At 41.8% G+C, this 24,182-nt stretch overlaps 1 protein-coding gene across 1 annotated transcript in view; it reads right to left on the reverse strand.

Moving 5' to 3' along the window:
* crb1 (crumbs cell polarity complex component 1) overlaps positions 1-24,182 on the reverse strand; it is an 82,410-nt gene that overhangs the window by 12,486 nt on the left and 45,742 nt on the right. The window contains exons 9-11 of the mRNA XM_067989609.1: positions 20,421-21,327; positions 14,827-14,952; positions 12,212-12,338 (exon numbers count right to left, since the gene is read on the reverse strand). Of these exons, the coding sequence (XP_067845710.1) occupies positions 12,212-12,338; positions 14,827-14,952; positions 20,421-21,327 (1,160 nt within the window). The remainder of the gene's footprint in view (positions 1-12,211; positions 12,339-14,826; positions 14,953-20,420; positions 21,328-24,182) is intronic.

Here is a 24,182-nt window from a genome sequence, read left to right on the forward strand (position 1 = left end):
AACTTGAAAGAAATTTCCTTTCTTAAAAGGTGTACTCCCAATGCATCCAAATCAATATTTTCTGGTGAGGAGGGAGCAGGGAGGAGGGAGGAAGCATGTCTTAGAAATGCTTAAAAAAATAAAACTCATACGTAATGAACAGTAGCCCCACATCTACACCATTGGGCAGATCCAAAACCTTTTGACTTTTCGTGCATTGCCAGTGAACTGCTATTATTCTGTGCTGTTACCAAAATAACTCACCTCTTCACCCTCCCTAGAAAAAATAACACAGCTCCTTTAAAAATAATTAAACCTCATCAAATAAATCGCCATGCATCCTTATCAACCGCAATTTGCCTTGTTGCTTTTGGTAATTCTCTAATTTTTCACAGAAAGATTGCCTGTAGATTACAACATTTCAATGTTTGAACCTATTCTATCCCCACTGATCCTTATCAGTCACTACCTGTGTACCTCCTTACAATGGTGCTTTTCTTGTCTGTGCCGATTTGGAGCCTGCTTCCACATTTGATGAATTGTACCATTATTATTTTAATCTCTAGAGAACAAAACTCAAATACTTCAGCTATAGTGATTCTCTGTTTAAACCCCCAAAGTACATTCCTCTTTCATGTTAGCCAATGCCCTTCATCCTACATACCTCTGGCAACTCCTTCCTTTCTTTCTCTTTCTTTAATCTCAGTTCTTATTACACGTTCCTTTCATTGTAATGTCCTGTTGTTCCCTCCCCGCTCCCTTCTCTTGTGTTGACGTTGCTTTATCCTCAGTTGTATTTTGTTTCTGTTCATCTTTCAGCAGACTGTTTTACTCCTTTCAATTTAACTGTAACATTCGCTCCTTAATGCCTGACAACTGCGCAATTTTTTCTTCCTGTTTATTTTTTTAAAAGAAGCTCCCAGGGACATGCAGCTGAGTGAGAAGGTGAGAAAGCCTCTGCTCCCAGGCCTGTACAATGCCATACTTCAGCCAACTGTTTGGAGATGCACAACAGCTGCACCAATTGAGTGTTTCTTCCCCACATCTAGGATGAGGTCTCATCTCTGTTTGGCAACCCTTTCTCAGACAGAATGGCTGAAATATGGATCTCACCGTGGATAAATGGTGCTGGAAAAATTGTTCCAGTGTACTATTACTAGGGATGGGCTGTATCTCCATACCCGACTTTCGGATGAGGCGTTAAACCGAGGCCCCGTCTTCCCTCTTGGGTGGATGTAAAAGATCCCATGGCACTGTTTCAAAAAAGAGCAGGGGTGTTCTCCCTGGTGTTCTGACCAATGTTTATCCCTCAACCAACATCACTAAAACAGGTTATCTGGTTGTTATCTCATTGCTGTTTGTGGGACCTTGCTGTGCGCAAATTGGCTGCCGCATTTCCTACATTACAACAGTGACTACACTTCAAAAAGTGTTTCGTTGGCTGTAAAGTGCTTTGGGATGTCCTGAGGCCAGTAAAGGCACAATGGAGATGCAAATCTTTTTCTATAACTATTGTATTGTGGGTAAGGTAACTGAGCTGCAGAACCTTACAGAATTTTTAAAAAGCATGCTTCAACATTACTATTAATTGCTGGAGGAAAAGTATCATAGTCGACACTGGCCACAGCAGTTCACACAGTGGAAGCATGCTGACTACCTCACTGAAGGATTAACGATTGTTATCTGATCACTATGATTTTTTGGGGGTGATTCTCTTCAGCTAATACAGTCAACATATTGTGAGCTTACACTGTACTTTGGTAAATCAGGTAGCAAGATATTGTGACAGTCTCAAGCTTTACATACTGATAACACTGACCTAACGATAATTATATTGAGGTAGAAAAGAAGAACTGATTCTGGTCTGACAAGCCTATAGTGTTTTCAGCCATTATACGGAACAACCAAATTTGAACTGCAGAAAATAACAGCATTTAATTTTCACATCAAAGCTTACAGCTTCATAACATGTTTTTTACCCCATCAAATGGTCCATTCTTTTTTTAAATTCGAACCTTACAAAAAATTGACTTCTCCTTTGTTAAACGAGTCTCCTCACTTGTCCGTCTGTCAGAGATTACTGGACTAACACTGTACCAGAGGAAAGTAGAGCACAATGGAATGAGTGTAGTCCTCTGGTCTTGCTCTAATGTGAGAATGCTTAGGTCTTGGTGGTGAAATTTCTCTGAGTGCACAAACAGTACAATAAAGGGGAGTTGATTATTTTTCCCATGTTTTAAACAACACAGTGTGAACTGAAAGTATTGCATATTGCTTTCAACTGTTTAAGTTCAATTTTAAAGTTTAAATTTTTAAGTTTCTGTCAGGCTTCAGCAGAGAGAGCTGCTGTAGTAAATTAATTGGTTAGCTAGATTAAACTGGTACCTGAAGGTGGGGCAGGCCTGACTCATCTGAGTCACAAACTGTAGAAATACATGGGCCTGTCAGTGCGACAGCACGGTGTGCGGACAACACATTGAACTGCTGAGAGTTTGGTAAGTGCAGGGGTTCGGTGAAGTGGGGGAAGGAGGTGCTGCTTTGCCTTGCTTTTACTAACTTTTTCCCCAGAGCGGCAGTGGACCTGAGTGTAGAAGACCTGCAACAAGAGACAACTACTGTGCGACATCGGTGAGGCAGGAGAGTCCGAGAGGTGAGCACAGTATAAAAGGAGAGACCGAGAGCGGGAGGAGAGTCTGAGAGTCTAAGGCAAGTAATGGCAGCACAGCTCGCACCCGTGATATGCTCCTCCTGCACTATGTGGGAAGTCATGGACACTACCAGCGTCCCTGGTGACCATGTGTGCAGGAAGTGTGTCCAGCTGCAGCTACTGGCTAACCGTCTTTCGGAGCTGGAACTGCGGGTGGATTCACTGTGGAGTATCCGCGATGCTGAGACTATCGTGGATAGCACGTTCAGTGAGGTGGTCACACCGCAGGTAAAGATTACGCAGGCAGAAAGGAAATGGGTGACCGCCAGGCAGAGTAAAAGGACTAGGCAGGTAGAGCAGGAGTCCCCTGGGGCCATCTCCCTCTCAAACAGATATTCTGCTTTAGATACTGTTGGGGGAGATGGCTTATCAGGGGAAAGCAGCAAGAGCCAGGTTCAGGACACCACGGGTGGCTCTGCTGCACAGGAGGGGAGGAAGAAGAGTGGCAGGGCTATAGTGATAGGGGATCCAATTGTAAGGGGAACAGATAGGCATTTCTGCGGCCGCAAAAGTGACTCCAGGATGGTATGTTGCCTCCCTGGTGCTCGGGTCAAGGATGTCACGGAGCGACTGTAGGGCATTCTGGAGGGGGAGGGTGAACAGCCAGTAGTCGTGGTCCATATTGGTACCAACGACATAGGTTAAAAAAAGGGATGAGGTCCTGCAAGGTGAATTTAAGGATTCAGGAGATAAATTAAAAAGCAGGACTTCAAAGGTAGTGATCTCAGGATTACTACCAGTGCCACGTGCTAGTGAGTATAGGAACAGGAGAATAGACAGGATGAATGCATGGCTGCAGGGATGGTGTAGGAGGGAGGGATTTAGATTCCTGGGACATTGGGATCGGTTCTGGGGAAGGTGGGACCTGTACAAGCGGGACGGGTTACACCCGAGCAGGACCGGGACCAATGTCCTCGCGGGGTGTTTGCTAGTGCTGTTGGGGAAGGTTTAAACTAGAGTGGCAGGGGGATGGGAACCTGAGCGGGGAGTCAGAAGGGAATAAAGTTGAGAGCAGCAAGAGAGGGGAAGACCCTGGGGAAATCTACAATACAAATAGTACAAACAGTTGTTCAAGAACAAGTGAAAGGGAAAAGCATAGAGCAGCGGAAAGAAAGTGTACTTTAGGCACGACAGATAAAATAAAAACTAGAAGGCGTAAGGCGATTAACCCAGCATCAAAGCTGTGGCAGGGGGTTGGGAACCTGAGCAGGGAGACAGAGGAAAGCATGTCAGGAAGGGACAGAAGGTATGGAGTAAAAGGTAAAGTGTTAAAAAAGGAAAAAGCAGGAACTAAGTGTCACAAAACATATTTGAAAGTTCTTTATCTGAATGCACGTAGCATTCATAACAAAATGGACGAGTTAACGGCACAAATAACTACATATGGGTATGATCTTGTGGCCATTACAGAAACATGACTGCAGGGTGACAACGACTGGGAATTAAATATGCCAGGGTATTTAACAATCAGGAAGGACAGGCAGGAAGGAAGGGGAGATGGGGTGGCTATGTTAATAAAGGAAGGAATCACTGTAATACAGAGAAATGATATTGGGACAAAAGATCAGGATAATGAAACAGTTTGGGTAGAGATAAGGAATAATAAGGGGAAAAAAACACTAGTGGGCGTAGTATATAGGCCTCCTAATAGTTGCAACTCTGCTGGAAGAAGTATTAATCAGGAAATAGTCGGGGCATGTAATAAGGGAACAGGTATAATTATGGGGGATTTTAACGATCATATTAACTGGACAAATCAAATTGGGCAGGGCAGCCTTGAGGAAGAGTTTATTGAGTGTATTAGGAATGGATTTCTTGAGCAGTATGTAACTGATCCTACAAGGGGGCAAGCAACCTTGGACCTGGTCCTGTGTAATGAGCCAGGATTAATTAATAATGTCCTAGTTAAGGATCCCCTTGGAATGAGTGACCATAACATGGTTACATTCCATATCCAATTAGAGGGTGAGAAGGTTGGTTCTCAAACAAGCGTACTGAGCTTGAATAAAGGAGACTATGATGGTATGAGAGCGGAATTGATTAAAGTGGACTGGGAAAATAGATTAAAGGGTAAGACGGTACATGAGCAGTGGTGTTCATTTAAGGAGTTATTTTACAACTTTCAAAAAATATATATTCCACTGAGGAAAAAAGGGTGTAAAAGAAATGATAGCCATCCGTGGCTAAGTAAAGAAATTAAGGATAGTATCCGACTAAAAACAAGGACATAAGGTAGCCAAACTTAGTGGGAGGATAGAAGATTGGGAAGTCTTCAAAAGACAGCAAAAAGTAACGAAAGGATTGATTAAGAAAGGGAAGATAGATTATGAAAATAAATTAGCAAATAATATAAAAACAGATAGCAAGAGTTTCTACAGTTATTTCAAAAGAAAAAGGGTGGCTTAGGCAAACGTAGGTCCTTTAGAGGATGAGACCGGGAAATTAATGGTGGGAAACATGGAGATGGCAAAAATGCTGAACAAATATTTTGTTTCAGTCTTTACGGTAGAGGACACGAAGAATATCCCAACACTGGACAAACAGGGGGCTCTAGGGGGGGAGGAGCTAAATACTATTAAAATCACTAAGGAATTGGTACTCAGTAAATAAATGGGACTCAAGGCGGATAAATCCCCTGGACCTGATGGCTTGCATCCTAGGGTCTTGAGGGAAGTGGCAGTAGGGATTGTGGATGCTTTGGTAATAATTTTCCAAAATTCTCTGGACTCGGCAAAGGTCCCGGCAGGTTGGAAAACTGCTAATGTAACACCCTTATTTAAAAAGGATAGTAGGCAGAAGGCTGGAAATTATAGACCAGTTAGCCTAACATCTGTGGTTGCTAAAAATTTGGAGTCTATTATTAAGGAGACAGTAGTGGAACATTTGGATAAACATAATTTAATAGGACAAAGTCAGCATGGCTTTATGAAGGGGAAGTCATGTCTGACAAATTTGCTTGAGTTCTTTGAGGACATAACGTACAGGGTGGATAAAGGGGAACCAGTGGACGTAGTGTATTTAGACTTCCAGAAGGCATTCGACAAGGTGCCACATAAAAGATTATTGCTCAAGATAAAGAATCACTGGATTGGGGGTAATATTCTGGCATGGGTGGAGGATTGGTTATCTAACAGGAAGCAGAGAGTTGGGATAAATGGTTCATTCTCGGACTGGCAACCAGTAGCCAGTGGTGTTCCGCAGGGGTCGGTGCTGGGTCCCCAACTCTTTACAATCTATATTAACGATTTGGAGGATGGGACCGAGTGTAACATATCAAAGTTTGCAGATGATACAAAGATGGGAGGGAAAGTAGAGAGTGAGGAGGACATAAAAAACCTACAAGGGGATATAGACAGGCTGGGTGAGTGGGCGGAGATTTGGCAGATGAAATACAATATTGGAAAATGTGAGGTTATGCACTTTGGCAGGAAAAATCAGAGAGCAAGTTATTATCTTAATGGCGAGAAACTGGAAAGTACTGCAGTACAAAGGGATCTGGGGGTCCTAGTGCAAGAAAATCAAAAAGTTAGTATGCAGGTGCAGCAGGTGATCAAGAAGGCCAACGGAATGTTGGCTTTTATTGCTAGGGGGATAGAATATAAAAACAGGGAGGTATTGCTGCAATTATATAAGGTATTGGTGAGACCGCATCTGGAATACTGCATACAGTTTTGGTCTCCATACTTAAGAAAAGACATACTTGCTCTCGAGGCAGTACAAAGAAGGTTCACTCAGTTCATCCCGGGGATGAGGGGGCAGACATATGAGGAGAGGTTGAGTAGATTGGGACTCAACTCATTGGAGTTCAGAAGAATGAGAGGCGATCTTATTGAAACATATAAGATTGTGAAGGGGCTTGATCGGGTGGATGCGGTAAGGACGTTCCCAAGGATGGGTGAAACTAGAACTAGGGGGCATAATCTTAGAATAAGGGGCTGCTCTTTCAAAACTGAGATGAGGAGAAACTTCTTCACTCAGAGGGTAGTAGGTCTGTGGAATTTGCTGCCCCAGGAAGCTGTGGAAGCTACATCATTAAATAAATTTAAAACAGAAATAGACGGTTTCCTAGAAGTGAAGGGAATTAGGGGTTACGGGGAGCGGGCAGGAAATTGGACATGAATTTAGATTTGAGGTTAGGATCAGATCAGCCATGATCTTATTGAATGGCGGAGCAGGCTCCAGGGGCCGATTGGCCTCCTCCTGCTCCTATTTCTTATGTTCTTATGTAATTGCAGGAATTATCAACTATACTCTTGTGCACTTTCCGGAAGCTTGTGTGTGTTAAGGTACACTGGAAAAAAATGCACAACAGAGTCAATGTCTGCCTGATGATTTTGCTGCTTCTCAAATGTGCATCATTGCATGCCGTTTGCTGAGGGATACTGGGATTGCTTAGCGATATAATGAACCATGTTTGCAGTGGTTAACCCATACCTCTGGATCGCCCACCATCCAAGTTGTCTCCACCCAAGAGGCCCATAAGATATGGGTACAGTGTGCATTCACATGCATCACGATTTGCTAGTGGTCACAGACCAATTGGATGTTCATGAGTAGCATCCCTTTGTGTTGAATGCCATGGGATAGTCCACATGTGTTCGACATGGGTTTACTTAATGTTATCTTGTAACTTGGGAATGCCACATCTTTTGAAAAAGTCTGTCAGCCTCTCCTGCTGCTGCTGCACTGGTGCTAATTTTAATCTATTCACCAGCAGGGCTTATATGACCTGGGTGTGCTTGGAAAAAGCCTGTGATATCATCACTTTTCCCCATTAATGACAGCGTGGTGCTGATGTTACTGCTTGATGGCAGCTCTGGTTCCAGATATAAAAGCTTCCATGATGAGGCACAGCCTCTTCACATATCGCTCCTCAGTGAGGTTGAGGCACTCTGTTGCCAGTGGAAGACATTCTGCCTTGGCTGGCACTGAACCGTGGTGGTCCTCAAACGGCCGTGGAATTCCCTATTCATCTGCTGCTCATCTTCTTCCTGCTCCTGAACATGTCCAGCAAAGTCAGACTTGCTGATGCATCCTTGCTGCTGTCTGAACTGAATCAGTTAAGTCCCTCCTTACAATTATCTCCTCCTCTGCTCCATGCTAGACCTCTGTTGACTTCCCCACTGTCTTAGCATGCCTTTATAGGTGTGATGTAAGTTGAAAGGCAAGTATGAATAATTTTGTTTTTTCACCTTCTAACTGATATTCAACAACTCCTTCCCAAGTTTAAAAAAAATGTTAAAGCTGGATTTCTGTGTTATGAAATCACAGAAATTTGGTACAGAGAGAGGCCTTTTGGCTGTGCCTGTACCAGTGCTAGTTCCCCACAGGAACCTATCTGTTCTCATCCCATTTTCCTGTACCCTAAAGAATCATAGAAACATTAACATGAGTTGAAGCTATTAGGTCCAGGAAGGAATTTTGGAAGTGTGGACAAAAATGAGCTGAATATTGTGGTCATTAATACAACCACAATAAATACAACACATTAACACAAATTTAGCATGTGCACAGAGTAACTTCACTCCCTTTGTATGTTTTTATATATACACACATGTTTACCATTAAACATAGCACAAGGAACAGCGAGACAGAGATACAGAAATGATGGTTGTGTTTATTAAGTCTTCATATGATAGCAGTGGGCATATACCCCAAAAGTATGGATTCTCATACATACAGAGAAAGGCAGAACAACATCATGAACATTAGGAATCAGGGGAGCTGTTTGTTTTTTGGAGTTATGTCAAATGATAATGTGGTTTAGTCAAGAAAACACAGACAGAGAAACACAGTGATGAGACATGGAATGTTAGAAATGGTTGGTGAAGTTAGTAATGAACAATAAATGGTGAAGTACAAGGAAATCAAGTCAACATGCAATCCTACTTTCTAGGTTTGTTGATAATCAAGGAATGTAGTTTCAAGTTGCTGAAAATACACCAAGTAAATCTCTGTACAAACTGTGGGAAAATGACAAGCATAACTTGAGTGACCCAGGTATTCCCATGTCTTTTTTTTTTGGTTCAATAAACCAGTAATCATACCTTATTTTGTGTGTATTTCATACTTTTCCTTAGTCTGTGTTTTCTGACCAGGGCAGCTCCAATACATATATTTATATTGCCAATCATTATTCATCATTAATCAAAAATATAACTTATAAAGCATGAAAAATTATAAAATATTTGTGTAACATACAGACATAAAATAAACAATGATTAGAACATCTCAAAACCTTAAATATAAATACTTAAAGAGGTAGTGCTTAAAATAACCAGAGAGCTTAGATTTTTTTTATTATTGGTGCAATCTCGTTCAAAAACAAAGCAGCAATAAGGACTAGCACTTAATTTACAAGAATTGTAAACCTCTTATTGATCAGTCTTAAATCACGGGTAAAATGCTTAAGTGGAAATCAAGATTTTTTTTTTGGTCAGTCAGATGGGCATTTTAGATACTTTGGTGCCACCATCAAAGGATTGCAAGTCCTTATTAATACTTGATTGCTGTAAATTGCAGGCAGGACTCTCATGGTTAATAGAAATCAGATACTTAAGGTACATTTAGCCAACAACTATTGCCTCTTTGCACTGATTGATGCTGCAGTTATAATGTAAATGCAGCCCGAATCTGGTATCAGTGGCCAACTTGGAACCGTAACAAAGTGGAGTGGACCTCCCTCGAGGAGATAGTCTCACTTCATCTTGGAGTCAGTTTGGTACCCCCAATTTACACATCACAAGTTTAGCATCTGAAGTCACTTTGCACCAATGCTAAGCTTGTACTGTGAATGCAGTCTTAAGCAAAACCTTGCAAGCCTGCTTTTAGGATCAAATTTAACCTCTTACAAAATTTCCTGAAAGCATTAGAATGTTTTGTAGTACTTATTATTTCTGGTACAGTGGAACCTTGTTCAAATCAATTCTTACTTACCAGAGAAAAAGTACACCTGAAGGGAGAGCTTTACACTTCACTCAAAAAGTGGAAATCACTGAAGGTATTTATACATAGGCAAGGAGGACCTAATTTTCACCTCATGGCACTGATGCTGGTGCAGTTTGTGATGGCATCAGGTATTTCTGTAATTCATGCAGCTGTAATTTGAAACTTTGTACCTGGATCAGCAGAAATTTCAACAGTTCTACAAACAAATACAGCTCTTCATTTTTAAAAAAAAACCATTTGAAGCAGCATGATTCTGAGGTGCTCCAAGTCTGACACTGCGGCAAATGCGGCACCCAGAGAATTTGCTTGTTCATGCTCTGCATCTTAATGAGAATTACTTGTCGCTAGTTGGAAGCAGCTGCACTATCACGGCCAAGTTTGTGCTGGAGCCCGTGAAGGTGAAAATTGGGCCTTCATTTTCAAACACAAAACTGTCCACGACAATAGCAAAACAATAGCCAATTAGTGTATCTGGTTTGCTAATATTTGCTATTGTGACTGGGGGTGTTAAAGGTCATATCCACAGTGATTGAATGAATAAGCAATGGGAAGGAGTTTGATTTCAAGGTGGATTTGATTTGCCAGAGTTCATCTGAGGTGGGTGAGACTATACTCTCTATCACCTGAGCTTGTGCAGTGACTTTATTCCAATATATAACAAACAGCTTCTTTTCTTTTCCTTGGCAGTTTGTGAATTGACTGAACTTTTTGGTTTTGGAGGCAGCACTGCCAATGTTTAATTTGTTTTCTTCCACTTTTCCGCCAATTAGTTTCCCCTTTGCCAGGTACCACCATACCCAAAAGCACAGATCATAGAATAATACAGCACAGAAAGAGGCTATTCAGCCCATTGTGCATGTGCCGGCTCTTTGAAAGAGCTATCCAATTCAACCCACGCCCCCACTCTTTCCCCTTAGCCCTGCACAAATGGGTGACCGGCTTTGCACGTCCAGCAATACTGCTTTAAAACCCAGGTCCTAGACGTGTGACAGAACAGCCTAGTTTCCTCTAATTTCCCCTCCCTCTGTGAAGAAGCACTTGCACTCCACTTGGTACTTCCCCATAGCCCTGTGCCTGAGATCAGGAACGTGGTGGCATTGGGAGATCATTCCATGGTATTTGAGCACGTGGCACCATCAGACTGCCTTTCATAAACTTAAGATTCAATTTTATTTTTCATTAAACATTGGGAAAGATTGAAGAGGCTGGGTCTTTTTTCTCTCAAAAAGAGAAGATTGAGAGGTGACCTGATAGAGGTCTTTAAAATTATGAAGGGGTTAGATAAGGTAGACGTGGAGAAGATATTTCCACTTGTGGGGGAGTCCAAAACTAGAGGACATAAATATAAAATAGTCACTAATAAATCCAATAAGGAATTGAGGAGAAACTTCTTCACCCAGAGAGTGGTGAGAATGTGGAACTACATGGAGCTACCACATGGAGTGATTGAGGCGAATAGCATAGATGCATTCAAGGGGAAGATGGATAAGCAGAAGAGGGAGAAAGGAATAGAAGGTTATGCTGATAGGGTTGGATGAAATAAGGTGAGAGGAGGCTTGTGTGGATCATAAACACCAACATGGACCTACAGGGCTGAATGGCCTGTTTCTGTGCTGTAAAATTCTATGTCATTCTATGTAAACAAATATGCTTTTGTATATAAGCATTCAAATCTTTGGAAATAACACAATAGCCACTTTTATTAACTTGAGCTGTACTCCACATTTCACAGGCCTACAAAATCCAAATAGTTTTGAGTGAAATTCTGCGCCATTAGATTTTAAAAATCTGTTGCTCATTTTTATTTAAATAAATGGAGCTTTATGTATCTTGCCAAAAAAATAGATTTTGTGGACTCGTGATCATAGAATACCAGTCCCAGGAATATACTGAAGTATTCAACTGATATTGATTGTCGACTAAAATTGTATTTTTAAAATGGTCTGTAATATATCATTGTAATAAAATCATTTCTCATTTTTAGCTGGAAGAAAATTGCAGAACCTGGTTATTAAAACTGCTAAACACCAAAATGAGGTGAAAATAGGTGATCATTCCAGTGCTGCGCACTTCACCCTGGGAAAACCAAGGATTTTAAATTAGCTATTCTGTTCCTTTTTATTTAATCTGCATCGGAAACCAAAATATAATGAGATTATCACTATCTTTATTTCTTCCCAAACTCCAGTAAAATAAGCAATCTTTTAGTTTTGTGTGTTATTTTAAATTCTATTTTCAAATATCTAATACTAAATGTTGACAGGCAATAATTTCTCCAGAAAATCTATGTTAAAAGTTATGTATTTTAAAAGCCAAAAAGGGCTTTGAGCATTTCCTGGGTTAATAAAAACTCTGTTCATACTTCATACCGTTTTGAAAACAACGTGTCAGGAACAATAGAGGTATTTCGTAATTGTACCGTCCTTTTTAGACCATCTGATTTATTGGTTTGGTTATGCAAGAGATTCAACCCCACTCAATTGCTGGTTCATCATCCATTCGTAGTACGAGGTAGGAAAGAAGCTGAAAAAGATGCTGCCAGAGTAATAAAGAGATGAAAAAGGAGAGATCGCTTACATCAAACTCGCAGCGGTCACCGGCAAAGCTCATGTCGCAGATGCAATGGAACTTATTGGGTAGGTTTTGGCAGAAGCCTCCGTTAAGACAAGGGTCCGATTCACATTCATCAATGTCGACCTCGCACCTGCAGGATGTTCAGAAAGAAACTTCAAATAAAACATTTCAGGCAGATTTGCTTTATTCTGGTGTTGAAGGAATATTGCCCATTAGGGTTTTATTCAGACACCACCCTAAGGCAAAACAAATGCTAAAGAAGGTGACCTGTAACTGTGCAGGAATTGACACGAATCTGTAAGCATGATCCTCCTAAATTTCTGCTTGATTAAATTTCTCAATCCATTAACCAGTTTGAATATTAAGATCTCTATAGATTAGCACTGAATGCACAAGAGCAGCCAACTAGATAAATATAGTGTCTCCTTTACAGAATGAATTAATAGGATATTACTTAAAGATCTTGCACTCTTTCTATTTGTTCATTCCTGTTATTCCAGTAAATCTCTCAAACCACTGTCTACTGCCATATGATGCAGTGTTAAAAGTTTGCGTCTTAGACATTCTTTAGGGTACAACAGTGCTGGTCACTCTATAAGCGGTCTGAGCGTGCTGTGCTTCGGGGTGTGCCCGTATTGCTCAATATCTAACTGTACAGTAGCATAGCAATAGTATCCCTTGGATATTCATGTCTTTCACATGTGCTCCATGAGCGCTTCTGAAATCTTTTCAAAAGTAGACTGAGAAAACACTTGGTAAGACAAGGCCAGATGCAAATCATTAACCTGCTTTATTTCACAGCAAGTGAATGTACTGAGCAACAGTTTTTATCAGACTCACTTCGTCCAATCAGTACAATTTGTCTTCATGCAATAATACAAATAGAGAACACATTGTGCTTCCCCACATCAGTGGGTCATCTTGCTTGACTTAAACAAAATAACCTGTAACCACCCTCTTGCATTTTAACCTTCAGAGTCTGGTAAATGCTTGTTCCTGCAGCTTTCTCTTTAAAAACCTGATTGTCAGTGAGTGTTTCTCTCTCTGCTTTTTTCTCCCTGTGTTCATAACCTGAGGGAAGCCAGACAACTCCTCTGATGGACAGTATCCTCCCAGTGCAATGGGTGTGCGGTGTTTATCGATTATTGAGACAGGCCAGCAAATTGCTTATTGTTTAGAATCTCTTGAGAAACAACTTTAATGCCTGGCCCATTAGCTCGTTAACCACCTTTCACCTCAAAGGCTTGTGTGAATACATTTTGGTTTAAAACCCCAACACTTAAATGTAACTCTCTTCCAAATCCTTCCTGTGGAAAAATAGTTACAAGTCTTGAAATATGACAATGAGATTGTCCAGGATTATATCCCTTCTGTGGTGGATTATAGTAACAATTACGAAACACGATGTGAATCGAAACTTTCACCCCAACAGAGCTTGACATCGCCTCCTGCACTTGCTCAGCATGTTGATATCGAGAAAGCTCCTGCCATCACTTGCTGTTACTTAAAATGCGAATGAGCCAAAATTCAAAGTGACAAATAAGGACAGAATAAAAACTTTGGATCAAACATATTATTCTATGTTTTTCTAAAAATAGATATGAGAGATAAGAAGATTCCAGAATTTCTTCCGATAAAACAGTTATCCGAGGATTGATTGGAAAGAGAAGGAACAAGTATGTGCATATTATGAAAGGAACATCGGAACAGGAGTAGGCCATTCAGCCCCTCGAGCCTGTTTTGCCATTTAATTAGATCATGGCTGATCTGTATCTGTATCTTAACTCCATCTACCCGCCTTGGTTCTTTAACCATTAATACCTTAAACCGTTAAAATCTATCAATCTCAGTTTTGACATTTTCAATTGATCCCCAGCCTCAACAGCTTTTTGGGGGAGGAGAGTTCCAGATTTTCACTACCCTTTGTGTGAAGAAGTGCTTCTTGACAACACTTCTGAATGGCTGAGCTCTCATTTTAAGGTTATGCCTCCTTGTTCTGGACTCTCCCACCAGAGGAAATAGTTTCTCTCTATCCTATCGAATCCTTTATTCATCTTAAACAACTCAATTAGATCACCACTTAATCTCCTATACTCAAGAGAATACAAGCCTAGTCTATGCAACCTGTCCTCATAATTTAAACTTTTTAGCCCCGGCATATTCCTTTCCATTTCTATTTTAGCCTTGATTTTAAAGGAATATTGTTCCCTGTAAAATTATTAGGAAATAGGGAAATGCTTTTCCATCTGTTTGAACACTCAACATGTGATACATAGGAATGAATTTCCTGCGGAGATCTTCAAGGTTTTTTATCTCCGCATATGGCAGTGATCTCCCTTTTAATTGTTTTGCTAAGATTATATTTAGCTGTTTTTGCGTCTACCACCATTCCTTGCTGGACAGCTGTGCTGGTGAGCTATATCCAGATACCTGTTGACACTGATCTCGATTTGGTTGCTAGGAGCTAGGTGCAATAAGAGCAGCCTGGGAGTCTCACTTTCTGAATAGTTTCTTTCCCAATCAGCCTCTCAGAGTGATTCATCTCTAAACATCACTTTCCCATTAGTACTGATCAGCCCAGTATATGTGTGAGCACGTTCAATTTATATTTCACTTACCGGCTTCCAGTGAATCCTATAGGACAGGTACACTTTGTGTTACTCCCATCGGTACAATTTCCCCCATTATAACAGGTCCAATTTTTCTTCGCATCAATGCAGAATGTAGTAGATAATCTAGGATATCTATGACAAATGAAAATTTGAATGCATTAATTCCATTTTAATTACTGATTATGATTATACCATCCAAAGATCTCAGTGCTGTCACATACTAGATGTTTTATCTCTTTTTTTTCCCATGTTTGGTGTTGGAGACTTCAACATTCTTTTCCCTATCTTTGCAGCAGTTAGCAGCATCAAGCATCCTGAGGTTAGGTCCAATACTCGTGGCAGACAATGTCACATTGGTGACTATGTAGCACTTACATGTAAGGGGGTACACATCACTTTCACATTTGGTTCATGCCAGTTGTACAGGAGGTGGATATTATTTTTATGCCTGTTGTATCTATTTGGAGTATTTAATGCACAACAGCTCCTCAAATCACCAACATGGCCTGTCCCCCTCTGCTCTAATGCAGCTAAATTTGCCCAACTTGCATGACATTAAACCTGCCCAGCTTCTTGTGAAGTGCTTCAACTTCAGCCATTGCAAGACGATTGCTGCTCCAAGGTGCAATCTCCATTTCTCACGCTCTCTGACTATCACTTTGGATAGCTTCAGTTAACTTGCAAAAAACGTAAGGTCAAGGGATGTAGGGTAAAGGAATGGAGCATTTTCTATATTTTGCACTCAGTCTCAACATTGACTATTCCCCAAGCAGATGGGTTATATGATGGGCCAAATGGCCTCCTTCTGTGCTGTATGATTCTATGATATGCAGGGTAAAACACCCTGTGCGGTGTTCAATAACGTGCTTTAACCCCAGCATCATTATAAAACCTCACAATAAAACTGTGCGAGATTTCTATTTTTCAAGCCATTACCGAGTAAAACTGCCAATGTATTGACAACTGATTCAGAATTAGACCACTTTTGCATTATGGACTTGGGCCTGTCAGAAACTGGGTTGAGACTGCTGAAATACATTATACACAGGACTTGTAACAGTTGTAAAATGAAAAAAAAGAGAGAAGGCCGTTGTCCCATCTGTCTGGGTTAGATTTGAATCCAATCCTTGAAAGTGAAGGGTGGTTTTGTAATTAACTGTACCACCCACTACTAAGGTAGCTTATAAAAGGTCCAAAGGATTCTGTATCTGGAAAGATCTGAAAGATTAAGTTGATTTCATGTACAGTATTTTTCTGAAAGACATTTTGATGCAGTGTACCTGACCAGACTTTATTCAAAGAATTTGTTATCAGTCACAAGGTTTTACTGACTAAGCATTACTGAAGCGATTTTCAAACCATTTCCATCGCACATACTTGTAAGCTGTAGCTCAGGAATTAAAATTAAAAAGTTTAGAACTTGTTAAACATTGCAGGGGAATTAATTATTGGTAGAAAAGTTTCCACAATCTCGCTAATAAACGAACAAATGTTTAGCTAAACCTGAGTAAGTGATGTGGGACTAAGAACTGCTGGTGCTCTTTCTATGGTTTGGAATGAAACAATGGTAAAGATGTAACCTCATTGCTATAGGACAATTGTTATAAAAGTGTCATGTCGCTTTCAACATCAAGTCGTGAGAATGCTTGTGATGCAGACGGGGGGACAAAAGAGTGTTTTACATTAGAAAAGGCCATGGTTAATAGAAATTTGTCAAAAGTGATGAAATATTGCGTGGGTTCACAAATGGAAAGTTCAGGTGCTCACAGCAGTTTGTTATCTAAGGACACTCCATTACTCATAAAGAATGTTGATAAAGGGGTTCTAGGCCACATCCACCAAGAAGAGGCCAGAACATCTCACTGGGTGCACCAGCCTCCAAAGATGCCCCATCCTTCTGCCAGACCGAGGTCATGGGCATTCCCATAGAGTCCTCTGCCCTTGGCTGTGCCCGAGCCCTCCTTGATTCACTGGCCTTGTAAGAGGCGACTGGAGGCTGAGTGGGGATTCCGATACTTGGTGTATCTTGGTTTCCAACTCTGTTTTCCGGTCCTACCACACAAAAATCCGGCATGGTTATGGTAGGGGTGCATTGGAAAGCCAAGGAATTTCAGTCCCACCGTGTTTAAAAAGCTATAATTGTAGTCAATCATCAGCTGTTGTTCGGGCAGGAATGTGTTGACCAACTCTTGTGATGTGTGAATCCGACCTGTTAAAACATTGCCCATATTTCCTGGGATTGATGCATACATGTGACAACTTGTTTAGCAGTTACCTTGCTATTTGTGCATGATTTGTAATCTTGATAAAGTTGGAAGCTAAGGACAACCTTTTAAAGGAATTAGAGGTACAAAGCACAAGGATCTATCAATGGTCAGCTGACACTGTGATCAATATATGTTGGGATGCATCGAACTCTTATGAGCATGGAGGGCTCTTGCATTCTATGTCTCTTCCTGAAAGAGATTATGGGGTTGAAACCGGGCAGGTGGGCAGATAAAAATGAGCAGGTTACATACCCGCTCGGAATGCGACATTTTCCCACAGATATTAACCTGCAGGGTTTTGCAGGCGAAGGTGGCACTCACCTAAAGCAGGAGGGGCCCTTGTGCATGTGCAGATCAGGGTCCTGTTATGTCAGTAGGATCCCATTGCCATTTTAACTGGGGCCTGAGTGTGGAAACTGCTGCAGCTTTCCCGCCAGGCTGAAGCAGTTTGGCAGCTGGTGGAAAGGAAGAAGAGGCTCTCTAGTTAAGTTGAAAACTTCCATTGTGGGGCGAGGAAGAGTAGAAGTGCTCCCCCTGGCCCCACAAGGAAAGTCGAGGCTTCCCCTTCCCCGGATTCCCTCCGTTCCTGCCACGAGACTCTCCTGAAACCCTCATCTCCGCCACTTACCTAGAAGCAAGTGGGCGGCCAAGGGCTGCCTGATCTCCCCCTGCTGACAGCCATTCTGTGCCCTCTTCACCCCTGCTCTGGACGGGAAGTGAACCGGCAGCATTTAAATGAGGCCCGGTGGTTAAAAGCACCGTGGCCTCCTGCTTCCTCTGGTGGGTGAGAAATTAACTCACTGGAATGGTTTCCCACTGGAAACCACCTCCGAGTTAAAATCCACAACTATGTTCTGTTTACCAAGGGATAAGAGAAGGTTTATCTGCTCTATTCAAAAAACTGTAAGGAAAGCTGAAAGCGGTATTTGCTGTATTATTTGACTTCAACTAAAGGAAGTCTGATGTTTGAAAAGGGTAAATGAACCCCTAATGAATTATTTCAAAGTCCTTTATACGATTATCATTGTGCTTTGTGAACATTGCCTAATATCTTTGTAAATCGTCTAATTGTAAATAAGTTTGTTTTTGACTTGTACAAAGTAGGCCTGGCATTTGAGATTTTCCACTGTGCAGTTTGATGACACATGCAGTTTCATTTTTTCAGTTTTCCAACATCTGCAGTATTTTGCTTTTGATAAGTTCCACTGTGCAGTATTACTGCCCCATAGGACCATCATTAGCCTTGGGCTATGTTAACTCAGTATGACACAGAGTGAAAGACACAGGTTTCAAGTCATGGTCCAGTTATGGAAACTATGGTCAGGCCATTTATACAAGAAAACAGTATTGGAAAAAGCCTGAATTGTAATACAAGTATTGATGAAATATCTGAGACAAAACTAATTGTAGTCTAATTTCCTGCAAGGGACTATGAGGAATTATGAAACAGCATCATTTAACAATGATATTACAGCAAAATTATATTTTCATTCCTTAGCCTTATTTATATTTCAAAATCTATTTTTTTTCAAATGGGAGTTAAAAACAAGAGGTAATTTTCTGAAAAAGGTCACAAATATTTCCTACATATATTTATGAACATTTTTTTGATTTTTTTTTTAAAAACTAGTCAAATCTATAACATTTTTATAGCAGCAATTAAGATTATTTAACGACCTCTTATTGGATCGATTATCAATAGCCAGTCAACTAATTAACAAATAGAGAATTAGAAGCCAAAAGTTAAACAGCAGGTTTTTGAAATATGGCTGCAGCCGAAATGGTCACTTCTTATTACAGTAACTTATTTAATGTATTGAAACAGGTGGAAACTGGTGCCAAGAACATGGTGAGGTCTGTCTGTGCGGATCCCAATTACAGTCACTTTCTCCTTTACTGTGAGTAAAAGAGAATTGACTGCAGATATCAGCAAGAGATCTTTCAGTATCTGTTCCATCAGGCAGCCCATTGTTTATACAGCTCAGCTACAAGAGCAATTTTCTTGTGCAGGAGAGGGCTTGCACTTACAAGTATGTGCACAACTCACTTCCCAGCAGTTAAAACATAAATATCTGAAGAGCACAAGGTGGGGGAGGGGGAACGAATTGGGCACGTCTGCACTATCTGAACATTTACATCAACTCTGGGTAGGTTCAAAAAGTTGTTAAACCAGGTTTGATGCTCATCTAAAACTCTGTTGCCCGTATCCTAACTAGCACCAAGTCCCATTCACCCGTCACCCTTGTGCTTGCTGACCTACATTGGCTCCTGGTTCATCAACGCCTCGATTTTAAAATTCTCATCGTGTTCAAATCCCTCTATGGCCTCGCCCGTCTCTATCTCTGTAACCAGTTCCAGCCCTTCAACCCTCCAAGAACTCTGTGTTCCTCCAGTTTTGGCCTCTTGTGCATCCCCACTTCCTTCGCCCCACCACTGGCGGCCGTGCCTTAAGCCGTCTCGGCCCTAAGCTTTGGAATTCCCTCCCTAAACCTCTCCGCCTCTCCAACTCTCTCTCCTCCTTTAAAACGAGAAGTTGGAATTCCAGAGCTTAGGGCCTAGGCAGCTGAAGCTACAGCCGCCAATGGTGGAGCGATTAAAATCGGGGATGTGCAAGAGGCAAGAATTGGAGGAGCGCAGAGATCTCGGAGGGTTGTAGGGCTGGAGGAGGTTACAGAGATGGGGACGGCAAGGCCATGGAGCAATTTGAAAACAAAGATGAGAATTTTAAAATCGAGACGTTCCCAGACCGGGAGCCGATGTAAGTCAGCGAGCACAGGGGTGATGGGTGAATGGGACTTGGTGTGAGTTAGCATACGGGCAGCAGGGTTTTGGATAAGTTCAAGTTTATGGAGGGTGGAAGATGGGAGGCCAGCCAGGAGAGCATTGGAATAGTCAAGTCTAGAGGTAATAAGGCATGGATGAGGGTTTCAGCAGCAGATGAGCTGAGGCAATGGCAGAGACGGGTGATGTTACGAAGGTGGAAGTAGGTGGTCTTGGTGATTGAGTGGATATGTGGTCTGAAGCTCATCTCGGGGTCAAATAGGACGCCAAGGTTGCGAATGGTCTGGTTCTGCCTCAAACATTGGCCAGGGAGAGGGATGGAGTCAATGGCTTGGTGAATCCCTAAGTTGATGGAAAAGTGCCCGGGATGAATCATCAATTAGAGAACAGATATGGCAATTTGAGAAGAAATTAGACAGTTGTGAACATGACAAAAGTATATGTATTGGTTACTTATATACTAATTCACATACAAGACTATAACTGCTGCAAAGTAAAAGCAGGTTCACTTCACCAGTTTTAATTCTATTTTTATAATTCCTTTCTACTTACTCACAAAATCTTCCAGTGAAGTTAATAGGACAACGACAGGAGTAACTGTCTATGGCATCAAAACATGTAGCTCCATTTGCACACTTGTGATTTCGACAGTTGTCTATGTTCACTTCACAATTAGTGCCCATGAAGCCAGATTCACATGTACATTTGTACGCTGAGACTTTGTCAGTGCAGTTGCCATGAATGCAAGGACTTGACTGACACTCATTGATGTTGACTTCACAGTTCAGGCCTGTCCAGCCAGAAGGACAGCTACATTGATAGTAACTAACCATGTCTTCACAGCTTCCATTGTTTTTACAGGGATTAGATATACAAATGTTCTTCATCGGGCAGCCCAATAATACGGTATTGGAGGATGTTTTGATAAATTGGTCTCGTTGAGGCTTGTGAATGTACATATTATCATTTTCAAAGTATTGTAAGGAAATGCCGCCAAGTTTCATTGTGTTCAGGCATCCTGCGAGGCTGCCTCCTTTCTCAGGACCTCCACTCCCTAGATAAATGTCTGTTCCTTCTAACAGAAAGTTCAGGTTCCCACCGACTGCTGTGCTGGTCACAGTCTCTTCTTTCTTGTCTATCTCCATCTGCCACCTGGAATACTGAAGCAAGGGATCTATCATGTGAAAGACAATGTCATGCCAGAGACCATCGCTTAATGCTGTTGAGCTGAGTATGCTCAGGTTGCCCAGGCTGTTCCCACTTTTTATTATAAATATTAAATGGCACTGCTGGATACCAACTGTGATAAAGTCTTGCTCCTTTTCAGCATGGAGTATGACAGCATTCGAGTCCCTCGTTCGAAGACCAAATGTAACGTTGGTGAGCTCTCGCTTGATCTTGCCATTTCCTCTGAAGGTCAGGCCACTTTTTTCTCCTTTAAAAGTTGCATTAGCAAGGCCTGTATTTAAAACAAGAGGAAGCAAAGTCAGACTGCTAATCCTGAATGTCCCCACCTGTGATTCAAATTCAGCATGATCAGGACTTGAATCCATGTGTATTACTGACCAGTGGTAACATTGGCCCCTACAGCCATAATAAAATAAAACAAAGTGAAGACTTTCATTATTTTTGTTTTAATTTTATCAAGTGCGATAAATAGTACTTCTGGTTTTCACACTGCAATTCATTTTTGTAAATCCCAGAATTGGAGGAGGCGATTTTGTCATTCCAATAAACTGAATTAATAGCAACTGGTAAAGATTGAACCTAACTCATTAGCAATGTAAATATGTTGAAATATGTGAGTGTAGGAGCATTAATTGCTCAGAAAAGTCATTTAGATTAATAGTAACATGAGTAGATTAAATTATTTCACTAACAATCCTAACCAATTATATAATGTAGAAACGAAAGCCCTGATTTTAACCCGAGGTGGTGGTCAGGGTCTGAAGTGGGCGACAAATCGTCCCGATCTTGGCAGCTTGAAGCCCAGGTGGTTTTAATACCTGGGCCTCACCTGCTTGGACCCTGTCAATCTCCTGCCTGAAACCGCCCTCTTCTACCTCCATAACATCGCTTCTCTCCACCTCTGCCTCAGCTCATCTGCTGCTGAAACCCTCATCCGTGCCTTTGTTACCTCCAGACTGGACTATTCCAATGCTCTCCTGGCCGGCCTCCCATCTTTCACCCTCCATAAATTTAAGCTAATTCAAAACTTTGCTGCCCATATTCTAACTCGCATCAAGTCCTGTTCTCCCATCACCCCGTGCTCGCTGACCGACATTGGCTCCCGGTCCAGGAACGCCTCGATTTTAAAATTCTGATCCTTGTTTTCAAATCCCTGCATGTCCTCGCCCAACCCTATCTCTGTAACCTCCTCCAGCCCTACAACCCTCCAAGATCTCTGCGTTCCTCCAATTCTTGCCTCTTGCGCATTCCCAATTTTAATCGCTCCACTGTTGCCGGCTATGCCTTCAGCTGCCTAACCCTAAGCTCTGGAATTCCCTCCCTAAGCCTCTCCGCTTCTCTGCCCCTCTCTCCTCCTTTAAGATACTCCTTAAAACCTACCTCTTTGACCAAGATTTTAGTCACCTGTCCTAATACCTCCTTATGTGGCTCGGTGTCAAATTTTGTTTGATAACGCTACTGTGAAGCGCCTTGGGACGTTTTACTACGTTAAAGGCACTGTATAAATGCAAGTTGTTGTTGTTGAAATCAATGGGAATTGGCAGCTGGCCAGTCAGCAGAAGTGGAATATCGGGTGGCAGGGGGCTGCCACAAGGGATAGAAAGACCGATCCCAGGCACTCGAGTTAGTCACTGGGAAGGGGTTTGGGAGGGCCCCGGGGGGGGGGGGGGGGTGCAAAACTTTCCTTGTGGGACCCAGAGGATTGCGCCTGCTCCTCTGGCCCCACAAGGAAAGTCAAAAAAAGTAAAATCATTTACTTTTTTGGACCTTTTCTGGCCCCAACTCCTCTTCCCGCTAAATTTCCCGCATTGGTTCAAATAGCAGTTGGAATATCTGCATATTTAAGGAAGGACCCCGTTGGTTTCCGGCAGGTGCCCCTCATGCCTGCCAAGGAGAGCAGGTGAGAATAGGCACCCTGCGGGAAGATAGCAGGACCTCGGCTGGGAAGTCCCACAGGCAATTTTAACTGCCCATTCGCCTGGTTTCCGCCAGGTGGGCAGAGATAAATTACCCCTTAAGTTACAGTTTATGCAGTACAGGTACTTCATATTTCATATCATTAGAACTGTAAAAAGATTCCTTCCTGACAAAGTAACATTAAAGTATGTACTACAGTTATGAAATTAATTACAAATTATGACTATAATTGGAATTTTTTGAATATAAAACTAGTCAATGTCCTGTGGCAGAGAGAATGAAGATCAGGCATAGTCCTTGGGTGCAGTGGATTGGAGGCCAGGAAATAATTGAACCAGAACCTGCAGGTGTAAATCAGTCCCTATTTTAATGTCCTTGCAATTATGTTTGCATTATAAACTCCTATGGTCACATTTATAATGGAAACTTGTCACACTATAATTATAGCCTCCCGGCAGTGCAGGTGCTGCATTGCCACCAATGGAAAGGTATAATTGCAGCCTGACTAGTTTACATCAGCACTTTCCATTATAACTGTGGACATGGGAATTTATATTGGAAAAAGTTGACAGGAGTTGCAGATGTAAGATTTTCAATATATAGATAGATATAAACATTTTGTGAATATTGAATTGGACTGCAGGATTTCTTGTAACATTTCTACAGACTTTAAGCAAATTGCAGAATCCTTAATACTTACATCTCCTGCAGCAAGGGATTTTGGGCTCAAAGCAGTTTTTACAGGTCTTGTCACAATTATTGCCATCTGACATGCTGTGGATTCATGTTTTGAAAGCACACCATACGTGGTTATTTGTTCACTGGGCCCAGTTCTCGAGAAACAACATGTTCTTGGCTCTAACTTATCAGGAAAAAAGCCAGGGGTTCTGGAATTTACAAGAACTTATAATTGATCTGTAAACTATTCCTTCAGATTAGGTAGGGAGTTCCTGGATTTAGACCCAGCAACGATGAAGGAACGGCAATATATTTCCAAGTTAGGATGTTGTGTGACTCAGAGGGGAATGTGCAGGTGGTGGTGTTCCCATGCGCCTGCTGCCCTTGTCCTTCTAGGTGGTAGAGGTCGCGGGTTTGGGAGGTGCTGTCGAAGAAGCCTTGGCGAGTTGCTGCAGTGTGTCTTGTAGATGGTGCACACTGCAGCCATCTGTGTGGAGGGAGTGAATGTTTAAGATGGTGGATGGGGTGCCA

The sequence above is a fragment of the Heptranchias perlo genome, chromosome 9 (genome assembly GCF_035084215.1).
Source record: "Heptranchias perlo isolate sHepPer1 chromosome 9, sHepPer1.hap1, whole genome shotgun sequence".
Taxonomy (NCBI): domain Eukaryota; kingdom Metazoa; phylum Chordata; class Chondrichthyes; order Hexanchiformes; family Hexanchidae; genus Heptranchias; species Heptranchias perlo.